We start from the raw sequence: 15371 nt of genomic DNA, 5'->3' as shown, positions 1-15371 counted from the left end.
GTGAGGTCTTTGCTTGTTTCACAGATAAGGAAACAGAGACTCAGAGGAGTTGAGGAACTTGCCCAAGGTCACAAAGCCAGCAAGTGGCAGAGCCAACATTTGAATCCAGCCTTACCCAACTACAGAGTTTGTAGCTGTTCCTCCTATTGCTGCTCTCAGGGGCTCCCAGCCTAGTGTCTTCCTTCAGTGTTTGTCTCCTCCCACTGATTGTGGGCTCTGGGGAGGGGAAGGACCAGATTTTTCCTGTCTCCCTGATCCCTGCACACAGTCCAGCACTTGGCACAGAGTGGGGTCTCAGTTGATGGGGGCTGATGGGTGAGCAGCCTCAGTCAAGGCCAGATAGAGAATTTAGGCAGCGAGCTCCGTGGAGGGCTGTCCCCTGCCAGCTGGGGCTCATCCCAGGCTGGGTGTGTGGAGACTGACTGTCATCGGAGACATGCATTCACAGCAAGGGCTACAGTTGCTGTCCTCCTTGGCACAGAGACCAAAGGCACAGGGGCTGGAGAAACAAGGAGTCAAAGGACAGTCAACCTAAAAAGGGGGGGTGCTTTTTAGGAAATATTGTTTTGAACCCAGCAGATGCCCGCTGTCTTTGGCTGAGAAGGACAGCCATGTAGACGTGAGTTCAGCCAAAACTGAAATGCAGCCTTTTCCTGCAAGCAGCACACGCATACCCTTCTCTCAGGTGGTCTATGCAGCCACCAGAGGCAGGGGCTGCAGACTAGCTCTTCCAGGGTCCCAAAGGAGGTCAACTGAGGAGTGAGAGTGCCCATCCCAGTGCTTGGCACTCTCAGCCATGGCTGCAGAAGCAAGGGGAGAAAGAGGGAAGGAACCCGGACGCAGGATGCAGGAGAGATCCTAAGTCCTGACTCTGGAACTCACCAGCTGGGAGGCTGGAGCAGATCATGGGCCTGTGAAATGGGAATGTTAGTGCCTGGCTCACCTGTGTGCTGTGAGGGCCATGAGCATCAGACCACTCAAACTGAGAGAGCGTCTGAGATCTATAGTCTTCCCCCAAATAACTATGTGACTGTGTGAGTGTGTTGGTACCTGTATATCCAGTGGGCGAATGCAGATTTTTCCTGGATGAGCTGCCCGGAGGTTTGAAATTTTCTCCCCGCCTTTAGTGCGTGACACTTTGTCATGGATGAACCACTCTGTCCACTCCACGTCTAGGTAGAAAGCAAAGAGCAGAGTCAGGAAGGCCCGTGGGGATAAATCAGGCTCAGCATATTCCCCCAAGTACCCTTGGCACCAACTTTAGTTAAAAACACCTCTTTAGCCCAGCCGGTGTGGCTCAGTGGTTTAATATCAAGCTATGATGCAGCAGATCGGGGTTCGATTCTCGGTCAGGGCACATGCCCGGGTTTCAGGCTTGATCTCAGCAGGGGGTGTGCAGGAGGCAGCCTATCAGTGACTCTCTCATCACTGATGTTTCTGTCTCTCTCCCTCTCCTTTCCTCTCTCTGAAATCAATAAAGATATATTAAAAAAAACACACACAAAAAACCCCAAAACTAAACCAAAAAACAAACCTCTTTATAAAAGCAATAGATGTTCTTCATTATTGCAAAAAGAGGAAAGAGGAAATCCATGTGTGAACCCACTATCCAAGGATTGCTGTCTTCTGCACCCCGATCCCCACGTGTGGGCTCCCTGAGGACCAGGACCCAGCAGTCCTGCTTGTACTTCCTGTTCAGTGCCACATCCTGGCATGGGAAAGGTACCCCGTGGGGAAAAAACATTCCTCTGGGCTATTGGCCATGTGGCTTAATGAATTAAAGACAAATTTCGGTTGCAACTTTAGTTGACTCTACCACAATGAAGTGGTCTTACTGGTGCAAGAGAAAAATCCTTGTTCTATAAACACAGTACATCCTGGCCTTTTGCCCAAATGTTAGGTTTTACCAGGCGGCCCCAAATGCCTCACCTTGAACCCACTCGCTGGATGCGGAAACGTTGAAGTACTCGCCATGCTCTGACCGGAATAGTTTGAACACCCGGGCAGCGGCGGAACCGCGGTGACCTGTCAGAGACCAGACATTCAGCAACAGACAAACCCCCAAATCCAGAGGGTGGCAGTCTAAAGCAGAAGAAGCCCTTCCTACCCCAGGTATCTGGAGCTGCTTTTTTTTTTTTTTTTTTTAAAAAGCCCATCCAAAGTGTCTTTTTAGCTCAAAATATTACCCCTGCTGGCTCTGTCCCAGTTCCCATCTTTCCTATGTCACTTGTTTTGGATTAAGTTGTTAAGAAAAATAATAAACAAAGCCACTCTTAAATGGAGCTGGAGCTGCCATCTCAGAGCAACTGTCTGGCACAGCTTCTACCTCAAATCTTCGTGATGTCAAAACAGGGCAAAATAACCTTTGGACAGAGACTAAGGCATCCTTGTGTCCCCAAGAACTGTTTGCAAAGATAATGACAAAGCAGATCTGCTGACTACTGGACTGATGGCTACCAGGCTGAAAATTAAAAACATTGTTTAGAATTAACATCACTATTTATGTTTTCTGCACCAATAGCAACGCCATCCTGCTATGGGTAGAACTGCTCCCCTTCCCTTTCTCATAAATACCCCTCACCTTGGTCTCTTAATGGGAACACTGTTTGGGCTTCTGTCTAAATTAATGATTCCCAAATAGCTATTCTTATTGATCTCATATAAACATGTGTTGCCTCTCACTTTGAAAGGCTTTTTATTTTTGGGTTAACAAAGTCAATGACGAGTTCTCCGAAAATGTATTCTTATTGATTGATTTTCAACAGTGTTGGCTTTTGCCACTTTGATGGGACATGGCCAATTAAGCAGCTGGTCAGTACAGGAGGTGTTGGGAGGTGGGTCAGCCATGCCCTGAGGGAAGACCTGAGCGTCTCCATCAGAGACACTGGGGGGATTGGGCTTCTTGCTACCCATTAATTACCGTGATACTCAATGTGGTCTTCCACAGAAGAAGAAGGATTTCCCTTCACAGTTATGAAACTCCAAGGGTGTCTGAAAAAAACAACAGAAGTAAAGTCCTTCACATGCCTGAGCCTGTGCTGGAGGCAGACAGGACACGGAATCGCATGGGTGAGCAGACCTCTGGGCATTTGGGGAAATGAGCTCCATGCTGGGCTCCCCTTCTCCCAAAGAGCAGGAGCCTTTCTTGCAAGCATGGGCTTCCTACCCACCTGGCTCGCCTGCTGTTTGCACATTGTGAGCCTCTCTGCTTTCCTGGCCATACACAAGGCATGAATCACAAATAAACAAGCCCGCAGACCTGCCTACACCTGCCAGACTCACTTAGGTCCTGAAGCAAGGGCTCTGATTCCTTTAGGCAAACAAGGAAATCTGTTCCAAGAGAAGGGTTATCCCTCTCACGCCAGGTGTCCCCGAGGCAACCTCGAGGAAAATGCCAGAGGCTGGAGTGACCGACCGCCTGGGATCAGCAACAGGCTTTGGGAAGGAAAGAGAAGCCTCTCTTCTTAATGGGGAGCGAAGGAGAAAGAGAAGGTGTGAGATTTTGAAAAGCTGTCCAGTCATCTTCCCTCCATGGGAGTGTGTACAGCTAGGGGGCAGGACGGTCTTCTTACCCTACTTGTCTGGTCTCAAGTGCCTAGTATAGCCTATCTCCTGCCATAAGATCTCAATAGCTTTTGATCCTCAATAGCTTTTGATTTTCATGTTGACCTCTGATCTTGGAAAGTAAGTCTATTATTGAGGTTGGGGATTTGACTGTGTCACTCTCTGGCTTAAATACTTCCATGGTTCCCCGTTGCCTGTTAGATGAAAACCAGGCTCCTTGGCATGAAGCAAAGGCCCTCCAGTGCTCACCACCGGCCTCCCCCAACCCCTGCCTCTGTTGCATACCTGCTGCTGTACTTGCCCTGGTTCAGGAAAGCCCCACATCAGCCCTGGGGCCTCTGAACCTGCTATCTCTCCTGGGGAAGGTGCACTTATCCTCCCCAGCAGGTTCTGCCTCCTGCTGTCTCTCTCACTCTCAGATGCCTCGCCCTCCTGTCCCTTAATGTCTGCCTTCCCACAAGAGCTCAGGACACCAAGTTTCGCCTACAGCCTTGTGCCAATGTCTGCTCAATGACTACTTTGGGAATGCATGAACAGAGGACGGGTCCAGGTCTTGGTTCTTCTACTGATTTTAGATGCTTCCAGTTTGTCACTCAAGGTGTGTCTGTGCAAACGAGGGGTAAAAAATTCCCACACATCTAGTTCCTTTACCCATGGGAACAACCATGACAAAACATGGGAAGCATCCATCCTTCAGTGGCTCTTTTTGTAAGGACAGAATAGTTTCTGACAGTTACTGAGTCATTACTCTATGCTCATATTATCATATCTGATCCTCCCAACAGTCCTCGGAGATGGCTCCTGAGAGCTCCGTTTTACAGACGCAGAATTGAGCAGAGAGAGGGTGAGTCACTTGCCTGCGGTCACACCTAATAGGAGGTGCAGCCAGACTCAAAATCAAGACAAATCAGATGTCAGGGCTTGGGGCCTTCGTCATTATCTTCTTCTACTGAGGCCCTAAGTAGCCAGGCCCGTGTGGTTCAGTCTCTCATTGTGAATTAATGAACTGGCCTTTGGCTCATAAAACAATGCTAACAAAAGAGCCTTGTGATACCGAGGTGTCTTTGTCATCTTTGGCTGCTTGCATTTCCTGTCCAAGCCCTTTTGGAAGCAGCAGCCCCTGGGCTGTTGGGAACGCACTCTGGAACCTGGCCCTCCCTTGCTCAGGGGATGTCTGCCCAGCCAGGAAGGTGGCTCTGCTCTGAACCCAGAAAAGGCTCTGGCCCACCCGCATCTTGCCCATGATCTGCAGAGCTGAAGGGAAGGGCATCCCTGCCTCCAAAGAGCCACAGGACAGGAGGCCTCAGCTTCCCACCGTGATCCAACATGATAAAAAGGTGTGGCTGCTATGGGGCAAGCAGCTTCCTCTTGGTGCCAATGAGTGTGTGAGCCAAAGTCAGGCAAGATGCTACAGTCTGAGGCAAACAGTGCTTACAGTGGAAGACACTGAAGCGCCCTTCCCATGGGGTGCTGGGCTGGGCAGGGACACTTTATATGATCTCTAAACAAGTGTCTGCGAATCCCCAGGCACATTGGACCCCTCTGTCAAAGACAACGTGCACACTGGCTGTGCATCTGGCTTGGCTCTCACACAGTAGACGACCAATCAATGTTTTGCAAGTGGCTGACTGAATGAGTTCCTATAAATACAGACCTTCTGCATTTTCAGAGTAAAATATGCTTAGAAGAAATTCCAGGTTCCCCTTAAGAACAAGCCTTAATATGTCCCATGCAGATGGAGAATGAGCCTGCATGTCTCCAAGTGACCCTGCGGGTGGTGTGGCCCTGGGAAAAGGGAAATTCTGTGGGGCTGAGGTTGCTCCAGGGTTCTGGAGCCTCATGGAGGTGGAGGTGATGGGCATCGGTACCTAAATCCGAGGTGCAGGAAGTGTTTGCTGCCCAGTTTGGTCATCACCTTCCTGGCTGTGTCATCCAGGTTTCGAGACCCTTCATCATTCACGGCGACAGACAGGATCCTGCCGGTAGGCACCGCATTCAAATACTGGACCAGACGCTCACTCTCTTTCTTGAATCTGTAGGTGTCAAACCTACAAAGGGCAGAGACGGGATTTTAATAGTTTTAACAGCAGCAAAAAAAACAAACAAAAACAGAGCAAAGCTCATATCCTTCTTGCAACAACCAATGTGCCACCCCAAGGTCCCAAGGGCTCTGGTTTTTAGAGAGTAGTTTTTATTACATCAAAAACCGAGCATCTCAAGCTTGACACCTGTAACCCACCCTCATACACATAAACTATCCAGGAAGCATAGATCTCAAGAAGTCTATACCATCGGTGACAAGAATTTACAAAGGAAAGACACAATTCTGTAATGATGTCATCTCTCCCCCACGTAGCTATAAAGATTTTTGTGCAATTACAGTGGAAATTCCAAAAGAATTTGTCTTGGGATGTAACAGGCGAAATAGTTCTAAAATGAATCTAGAAAAATAAACCAGTGTGAACAGCTAAGATTTTGGAAAAGAAAAACAGTGGTCAGGGGGCGGGTTAGCAGATAGGTGCTTCTGAGTCACTGTTTGCCTAACCTGGTTTGACTCGCCAAGGCCCCTCCCCAGGAATCGGCAACGGCAAGCCTCACGCCTCTCAGCGCATTTATGACCACACCACATGCCCACTCCTGCCTTCACTCACTCACCTTCATCTTCTCACTCCCTAATCAAATGCTTGCTACCTTTCAAGCACACGCCTGTTATTATTCCTCCAGGTAACCTTCTCAGGTGACTGTAGCCGGCATTTATGTGTGTGTGTTTAGTGTGTGTTATTATCTTTGCTCAGACATATTCAGCTGTCAGATTCTTTTTTTTTTAATCCTCACCAGAGGATATTTTTTGATTTTTTTTTTTAGAGGGAGTGGAAGGGGGGGAGGGAGAGAGAGAGCAAAACGTTGATGTGAGATAGACACATCGATCAGTTGCCTCCCGCACGTGCCCCAACCAGGGCCAGGGATTGAACCTGTAACCCAGGTACATGCCCTTGACCAGGAATCAAAGTGGTGACCCTTTGGTCTGTAGGCTGACACTCTAACCACTGATCCACACCAGCCAGGCTCAGCTGTCAGATTCTTGAGGCTGCTGACAGATACTTTAAGTAAACGAGGTTGAGAAGGAGCAGGCATTCGTCTCTGGAGCCTCCACAGCAGCTGTCCGGAAAGCTTCTCATTCCCCAGTTCAATAATGAGTCCATCTTAAGGTTGGCTTGCTGCAAGCAACCCTATTGGACTGATTTAAGAAGCAGTGCCACCCTGACCAGTGCGGCTCAGTTGGTTGAACTTCATCCTGTTGCCAGTTCAATTCCCAGTCAGGGCACATGCCCGGGTTGTGGCTCGATCCCCAGTGGGGGGTGTGTAGGGGGCAGCCGATGGATGTTTCTCTTTCACACTGATGTTTCTCTCTCTCTCCCTCTCCCTTCCTCTTTCTCTCTAAAGTCAATAAAAACATATTAAAAAGAAGCAGCAGTGCCAAGGAGCCAGCACAGAACTGGGGAGATGGCCCCCTCCTGTGAGAAGGGAGGGGCTCTCCGGCATGCTTCGCGTCAACCATGCTCATCCTGGTTTCACCTGGTACCTGTGGGCTGGGCTTGCTCAACCCCAGGCCAAGGCAGGGGGCTGACACCAAGCACATGGAGGCAACAATGGTTAAGGGTCTGGGTCGATCTGGGTTTGGGTCCCAGCTCCCACACTTAATAACCTTATGACCCTGAGCAAACTCAGGCCCTCTGAGCCTCGGTGTCTATACCTGTATAATGTGGATAATACCCGAAGTGAAAAACCTCAGCACTATTTACAACAGCCATGATACAGAAGCAACCTAAGCGTCCATGAAGTGGTGCCTACACACAACGGAGTACGACTCGGCCGTCGGAAAGGATGGAATCTTGCCATTTGCAACATGAATGGACCTAGGGGGTATTATGCTCAGTGGAATGAGTTAGACAGAGAAAGACAAATAACTGATCATTTCACTTATATGCAGAATCTAAAAAAAAAATAAAGGAACAAACAAAACAGAAACTCATAGACAGAGAGAATAGACTGATGGTCGCCAGATGGGAGGGGGGTTGGGGTGGGTGGGTGAAAAATGTGAAGGGATTAAGTACAAATTGCTAGTTATAAAAATAGTCACGGGAATGTTCAGTACAGCATAGGAAATATAATCAATAATATTGCGAGAACTATGTATGATGCAGGTGGGCACTAGATGTACTGGGGTGATCACTTCATAAAGTATTTAACTGTCTAACCGCTATGTTGTACACAAGTCCAGGACGGCAGCTGCCCTATGTACAGAGACAAAGATGGGGAGGAGAGAAAAGCCTTGGACACCACTGTAGCTGTACATCATCCCGGGAAATTTTGTCCACAGACCCAGCCAATGACAACTTTAACTTGGGCTGCCCATTTGCACTCACCCAAAGGTGTTCCCTCAAGTGCGCCTTAACCAGCATGGGCATCCTCACAAACTTTTGTGCAGAGCCTTATGGACGAGGTCCACCTCTGCATGGACCAAGACCGAACTCGGATGAAGGGTCCCTTCCCTGGGATGCTCCGAGTAGACAAGCGGAGGCTGAAAAACCTAAACCCCCATCTCTGACTTGAAAACAAAAGGAGACAAAAGTCCTTGACCCCGAATCTCCCGCTCAGACAAGTGGAAACAGAAAAAGTAAAAGCCAGAACCTCGACCAAAGAGGGAGGTTTGGACCCAGTGGGCCACCAAGAGCCAGGCCGCCGGAGGAGCTGAGAGAGAACCGTCTCTTGAGGGCGCCTTCCAGGAATCCATGGGGGCGCCAGGAATTGAAGGATGGTCACTCTGGATTCCGTTGCTGCCACCTTGACCGTTAACTGCATTAACTTTAGACCATAACACAGAATAAAAAGCACTTATTTGAGCAAAAGGAGCTGCAGCCCTGGACACAGACTCAGGTGTCAACCTAAGTGGTGTTCAACTGAGACCAAGAGGAGGCTGCCGTTTATAACGGGAGTTCCTGCCCTGGTTCCCAATTACATAAATAAGTTCAGTTCTGAACAGGGCAGGTCTTAGTCCACAGGTAGAAAGGAGAAACCAGGGTTTTCCTGCAAGGGCTGACTCAGACAGAGGGCGTGAACCGGCGGACACAGCTCAGGAAGCCGAGGGTTCGTTCAGAGGTCCTCCCAGGTCTGAGGAGTCCGCGAGGAGCCCGTCTACAGATGCCACTGGACACTTATTACTTATAAGTTTGGGGCCCCCGGTTACCCATGGAGAGTCCATGTCAGCAGATAAATTCCCTATCAGGGTTCACATCAAATGAATTTCTCCTCTTGGGTGCACACAGCCTTTGGTCAGGACAGGCTGTGTATGTGGTGACAGTGCCATAGACTGTTTACCATGAAGCTGAACATCCCCACCGCGCTTATGTCGCTGCAGCCGTGGCAACGCCGTAGCGAAGCACCGCTCCCGCCTGTGACTGCGCCGGTGTGACAAACACACTGAGCTGCCAGTGGTATAAAAGTACAGCAGATACAACTGTGCACAGTACTCCATGCTTGATAATGATTGTCAACGACTCCTGCCGATTAATGCACTTACTGTACTATAACTTCATCATTATTTTAGAGTGTATTCTTCCTACTCGTAAAATAAAATGTTTCCTGTAAAACACTGTTCCGCATTTCACTGGCAGCAGCCTCATACATTTTGTCTCTCAATTGCATCATTTTGCCTGGTGCCTGATTTAATCTCGTGTTGCGCTGTAAGTTTAGTGTTGCTTAAGTGCACAGTGTTTATAAAGTCTACAGTCGTGTATAGCATGTCCCAGGTTCATATGGTTCACATTTCCTCACCACCACTCATGACTCACCCAGACAACAATCTCCATTCACGGTAAGTGCCCTATATTGGTGTACCATTTTTTAACCTTTTACACCACATTTTTACTGTACCTTTTCTATGTTTAGATACACAAATACTTGCCATTGTGTTACAATTGCCTACAGTATTCAGTACAGTGACGTGCTGTACAGGTTTGAAGCCCAGGCTAGCCACGCAGCCCAGGTGTGTGGTGGGCTGTACCAATTAGGTCTGTGGAAGTGACTCTGATGTTCACACAAGGACGAATTTGCCTGACGACATCCCCGCTGTTAAGTGGCACAGGACTGTATTGCCTGCTCTCTGCATTCCCACCTCTCTGCTGGCTTTTCCATGTTTGAGAACATTGTGCCCCTTCTCACCACTGGCCCTTTGCACCTGCCATTCTGTCTTAAACACTCTTTCCCTGACTTGGCCTCACCCTATAGCTTTTGGCTCACATGTTGCTTCCTTGCCCATTCCTGACCACTTGATACAATGTGGTCTTCCCTAGTGACTTTGCCATCACTCCATGTTTCTTCCCTAATTACTGATTATCACCGTCTGAAATTATGTTGTATGTACATGTGTACATACGTGTATATGTGTGTGCTTGCTCCTGTTAGATTCAGCTCCTTTGGGCAAATGCCCGGTGAGGGAGAGATGTGGCTCCCTGAGGTCAGGTGATTCTGTTTCACTCACTGCTCTACTTCCAGCACCTGAAGCAGCGTCTGGCTAGGGCTCAAGCTCAGTGAAAGTGCTCAGCGAAGCAGGCTGTGTTTACATGAGGGCAAACCTTACCGGTCAGAATGGATGACTGTCCCTGATTTGGGGTCGATGACATGAACGATGACTCCACGGTGACCCCAGCTCCTTTCAAAAAAATAACCTCCTTCCTCCATGCCACCCGGGTGAAGGGTCTTGTTCAGAAATGTCCAAGAGAGCTTTTTCTGTCCGTGCAACTCCAGGGTGCCTCCTTCGCCAACTCCAATGTACTTCAGGCCGAAGTAAGGGTCCGGTTCAACACCTTCGTCTGCCCTACAGGAGAAGACAGCCTTCTGAGTCAGCCAACACCTCCCTTTACTGGATGCTGAACCCAGAGGGGGTTTCACTGCTCCGACTACCACTGAGGCCAGCACAGAGCCAGCCCCACTGGGTGACATCACAAGGTCAGGAGAAATAGTCTTACAACCATATCTTCCAAAGCCAGACCACAAGGAGACCAAAAGGCCAAGCGGAAATAAATAAGCTTTAGCTTATGGTTGGCAAGTCTTTTCAGTGCTAAGTGTTTTATATTTTAGTCCATAACACACGTGGAATCACCTGGGCATGTACCATCTACCCCTGTGTATTCTTGGCTACCACTTCTCAAAGCTCTCCATTGCTTGAGGAGGGAGTGCAGCCAGAGGAAATGCTGCATAGAATTTTCTTTATCTTGTCCATCGTAACCAATTAAATAAACACAGAGCCTCCCTGAAAACCATGACATGACTGGAGCTGGCTGAAAGGCTGGCACAGACTTTGGTAACTTAAGTACAGACCCAGGGCACAACAGTGAAATGCCCTGTGTCCCTGTCCAGCTCACTCCATCGCAGATGTCTGTCTTGTTCATGATTGCGATCTGGCAGCACACGAGGATAACTCAGTCTTGCACTAAAGCCTGTATGTCTTGTCCCTTTCTCTCCTTTAAAAAGCCTCCTTCCTGTCAGACCAAAGAGTAGCATTTGACCCATGGATGCTGTCTACCCACCTGCCATATAAAATGATGCTGAAGTTGCCCTGGAAAGGGCAGAGGGCACTCCCAGCATGCAACTCTCCTCCGTTGTCAATCAGGATGTGCCGGGTACGCAAAACAATGGTCTCATCATGGTCTTTAATGACTAGCTTTCCTAAGGAGGCAGGAATGAAGTGAGGTTTGAGAACAGGAGCGGTAGGGGTGAGGTTATACAATAGCCAAGGGCAGGAGTCTCAGGCCCCCATCTCATCCTAGCAGGCAAGAAGTACATTGTTCAAACACCTCTGTGCTTACTGTGCTTACAAGGGCTTGCTTTTCTCTCCTCTCTGCCTTACAAAGTGCCTGCTTGATTTACTGCCATCCCTGCGTGCATGGCATTCAGTGAGCAAGCCTCTGAATGCAAGATTAGCTGGCATGCTCAGAGCACCAGTGAGGACTTTGCTTCATAAATGCTTCTCTCTCTATGTCTGGATCTCAGACAAGCCATTCCTAAGTGTTCAGAGCTGATGGGTATCTCAAGGAACCAGATGCTCTGACATGAACCCAAAGCACTGAAGTTATGGTCACCTGGACCTCATCAGCAAGGCTCCGAGGCAGCGGAGGAAAGAGAGATTAGGGAGAGACTGGCTTACCTCCGTCTGAGATGTGGAGGGAGTGGACGGTGGCAGATGAGGTTAGCAGGAGTGCTCGGCCCTGGCTAATGTGCACGTGGTTGTCCTGGTTATGGCCAGGGTTCCAGGGCTGCAACTCAGGGCTCTGGTCAGGGCACTCGGCCGCCACTGTCAAGGAGAAAGAGATGTCATGGCTCCCACGCACCAACCTCACCATGCAAGATCACCACAGGCCACAGTAAAGGACTCTCACGCATCATCGAGGCTCATGCCTCCTCTTTACTAGAACTAAAAGCAAGGCCTTCGAGAGCAAGGAGACCCTGCCTGAAACAGGAGCCAGGAGCCCTGGGTCCAGCCCCATGTCTTTCATTAGTTCATCAGGTGTCTGTGGACCAGTCACTTCCCTTGAGCCCCAGCCCTGCAGCACCTTCCTCTGAGCTCATGTTTGCCTTGCAGTCCACCCTACCTCAGGCTTTAAATCTCCTTTACTAAGATGAGAATCTCACACTTTTTGTTTTACTAAAACAGCTCTCCCAGCTGTTGTAAATCCCAAGGGACTCAAACGACAAGAAAACGTGGTCTTGCTTATCAGTGAACTTTCCGTTTTAACACAAAGCAGGGTAGCCAGGATGGGCAGGAGGCATCTGCGTCTTCTCTCTGCAGCCCACGGTGGTCACCAGGGCTCTGGAGCCTCCATCCCACTGAGGGGCTTCTCACGGTCAGTGCCCATCCCTTGGTTTGTCTTCAACAGGTCAAGTGCTGGCTGGCTTTCAGCAAGGGCCAGTCAGAGACCCTGGGCTGCCTTTCCCCTAGTTCGGGACCTGGAGTGTCTGTGTGTAAGGAGGTGACTCCTCAGTCACGCGGGAAACACATGAAGCCACCTGGGGAGCTCAGTTGATATTGAGATTTAAAAAAAAAAAAAAAATAGATCTAAACCTCATCTAGAGTGCATGTTTCATGAACCCAGATCTTACGATGGAAACACCGGAGGGAACACTGTCATCAGGTGGCCCAGAGGTGGCAAGGTGGCTCACAGATATGTGGTTTGTAAAATTTGAGCTGGTTGCCAACGTCTAACAAGTACGGAGCTTTTACATCAAAATCTAGATTTCTAGCTTCTCTTAAAAATTTATAAGATCGTACAACAGGGGCCCCACCTTCACACAGGGCAGCAATTTGCCACAACTGAGAAGTGGGTGTCACTTACAGGGGCCTGAACTCCCCAGGTGACTACAGTCCTGTCTGACCAGCTTCACTGGTTTACATCAAGTACCTGGCTCTAGACACTGAGTGTGCAACCCCCGAGTCTAGTCTGGACACTTCCTTTTGCACATGGGGAGACTGAAGCCCAGAATGAGACCTATCAGTGACCCAGGGGTGAACTGAGACCATCAGAGCCTGGACGCCCTGCCCCTGCCCTGTGGCTTCTCCTGCCCCACCCCAGCTGCTTGCTTCCACTGCTGTGCTGTGGCTCACCTGTGGTCGTGGCCCCAGGGAAGAGGACCGGGAGGAGCCAGCTGACTCTGAGCATCACCTTGAAGGAACAGTCCTGCCTCCCGGCAAATCCCATCCTGGCTGAGTTTCCCCTGCAACAGAAGCGCACCGGGTCAGATCTGCATCCTCCACAGGCAGACACACACACACAGCCAAGGCCACGTGCACACAGAGGCAGTGCCAGGGCGGGCACACTCCAGCTGCCATGACTCAGCGCTGGGCAGATTGGGGCATGCAAACCCTGCCATCGTCCCGCCTATGTCCTGCAGCTCAGAGACCCTGTGATGGATGGAATTCCACCTCTGATGCTCGAGTTCCCTCCCTTCCATGATGAAGCTCTTTTTTTTCCCTTAAAACACAGAGAAAAACAAACATACTCCCACTGAACAGGACCCTGGAGTTAGATGCCACCAACTTGCTGTGTGACCTCTGGGCCTCAGTTTCCTAATCTGAAAAAGGAAGATGTAAACAGGCTGATTTCTAACCTTGACTCCACCTTTGTCAGTCTGTGCTTCTAAAATTAACTATTGAAAATAATACTGAAATCCTAAATATAACACCTGTGTGTTAAAAAACTTCCTACGACCCAGACAAGAGGAAGGTCAGGGCAGAGAGAGATGAGTCCACCAATATCCATTTTCACTCTTTACTTAGTAAAAGAACCACTGATTTTTATCTGGGCACATGGCCCCTGGAATGAAGGCTACCTTCTCCAGTCTCTCTCACATTAGCAGTAGCCTTGGAATTAACTTCTGAGCAGACGTATAGTGTGTGGATTTTATGAAATGTTCTTAAGGGAAGGCAGGATGGAAGTCTTTCTCCTCTCCTTCCTGCTGGCTGGAATATAGGTATGATGCCTGGATCTTCAGCAGCTATCTTTGGTCATGTAGGGGGAGCCGTGCAAAGCAAATAGAAAGGCCCTAGACTCCAACCGTGTGGAGAACTGGGCAGCTCTGGCGTACAGATTTATTTTTATGTGAGAGAGATTTACTAAACTTCCATTTTATGAAGGCACTTATTTTCCCCCCTTTACTCATACAGAAGGTGATACGAGAATCTGTCTAGATAAACCTCAAGACAGGAACTTTTTAAAAAAGACGCCAGATTGCCCTTTCAGTATACAATGCCACTTGGAGAAACATCTTTGTCTTCAAGTCCCATGTGGCACGCAGATTACGCAGACAGGGCTTGGGGAGAGTCCATGTCCCCAGGTCTTCCCCTGAGCCTGACTCTGTAGTTGTGCCCAGAAACAGATATTCTGCCATACTGAGAAAGCGGCTCAAATCTATCTCAGGCATCCCTCTGAACTAGCTCGGGGACAAATCTGATCATCCCTGACCTTTTACACCAGGTGAGTGCTCTGTGGGAGCTCAGTGAGTTGGGACCACAGGAGGGTCTGAAAGGGAGCAACTGGCCCTCTGCCGGGTCCCTCTGCACAGGTGTGCTGGGGGCCCTGGGGAGGGAGGGAACGGTCCTCCCAGAATCAATGCCCGCGGTGTCCTTGTAACGGGCACCCGAGAGCTGCAGAGAACAACAGGGCCCATTCTAGTGCCTCAGCGGTGGCTGAAGTCACGCATCATGGCATCTGGGAACGGTGCCTTTCCCACGGCCCCAGAGGAGGAGTGTCCGCTTTCATGCTCTTTGCAATAGAAAGGAGGGGACACTGGGGACAGGAGTGCTCTGTTGCCCTGCTCTCAAGTCTCCATCAGTTTAGAGAAACCAAAGGTAGTCTGTCGGCTGCTGCTGAGAAGCCCCAAATCGTCAAGGAGTTCCTCTGAGGGAGCCTGGCCTTTGGGTCCAAGAGCCAGTCCCTTCACTTGTAAAGGAAAGTGACAAGTGGCAAGGTCCAAGGTGGTGGTGGGAGGGCGGTGTGGATGAGGCCCCCTCCTGCCCTGAGGGCTGGTCACCTGCAGCGAGGGGTTCCCTCTGGGCCTGCACGTCCTGGTTCAGAGAGGGAGGCTGGCCTGACCACAGGCTTGGGTCTCTGACCCCGTCTCATCAGATCACAGCTCATTTCACAGACCAAAAAGATCACGTTCTGAGTGAATGTACAGACAATTCCCCTTGGAAGGATCATCCTCAAACCTCTTCTTCCTAATGTTACAGAGTTCTCCTGCTGTGTCTCACA

General features: G+C 49.6%; 1 protein-coding gene across 1 annotated transcript in view; it reads right to left on the bottom strand.

The window, feature by feature from the left end:
* The window catches only part of CEMIP (cell migration inducing hyaluronidase 1), a 104208-nt gene that overhangs the window by 35677 nt on the left and 53160 nt on the right, over positions 1–15371 (bottom strand). Inside the window, exons 2-9 of the mRNA XM_081124738.1 lie at positions 13226–13335; positions 11771–11917; positions 11154–11292; positions 10205–10441; positions 5433–5612; positions 2921–2991; positions 1930–2025; positions 1051–1172 (exon numbers count right to left, since the gene is read on the bottom strand). Coding sequence (XP_080980864.1) covers positions 1051–1172; positions 1930–2025; positions 2921–2991; positions 5433–5612; positions 10205–10441; positions 11154–11292; positions 11771–11917; positions 13226–13319 — 1086 coding nt within the window. The 5' untranslated portion in view covers positions 13320–13335. The remainder of the gene's footprint in view (positions 1–1050; positions 1173–1929; positions 2026–2920; positions 2992–5432; positions 5613–10204; positions 10442–11153; positions 11293–11770; positions 11918–13225; positions 13336–15371) is intronic.

The sequence above is a fragment of the Miniopterus schreibersii genome (assembly GCF_964146895.1).
Source record: "Miniopterus schreibersii genome assembly, chromosome: 22".
Classification (NCBI taxonomy): Eukaryota; Metazoa; Chordata; class Mammalia; order Chiroptera; family Miniopteridae; genus Miniopterus; species Miniopterus schreibersii.
Note: the sequence above shows the minus strand (reverse complement) of the source record. Positions and strands in the feature narration are given on the sequence as shown.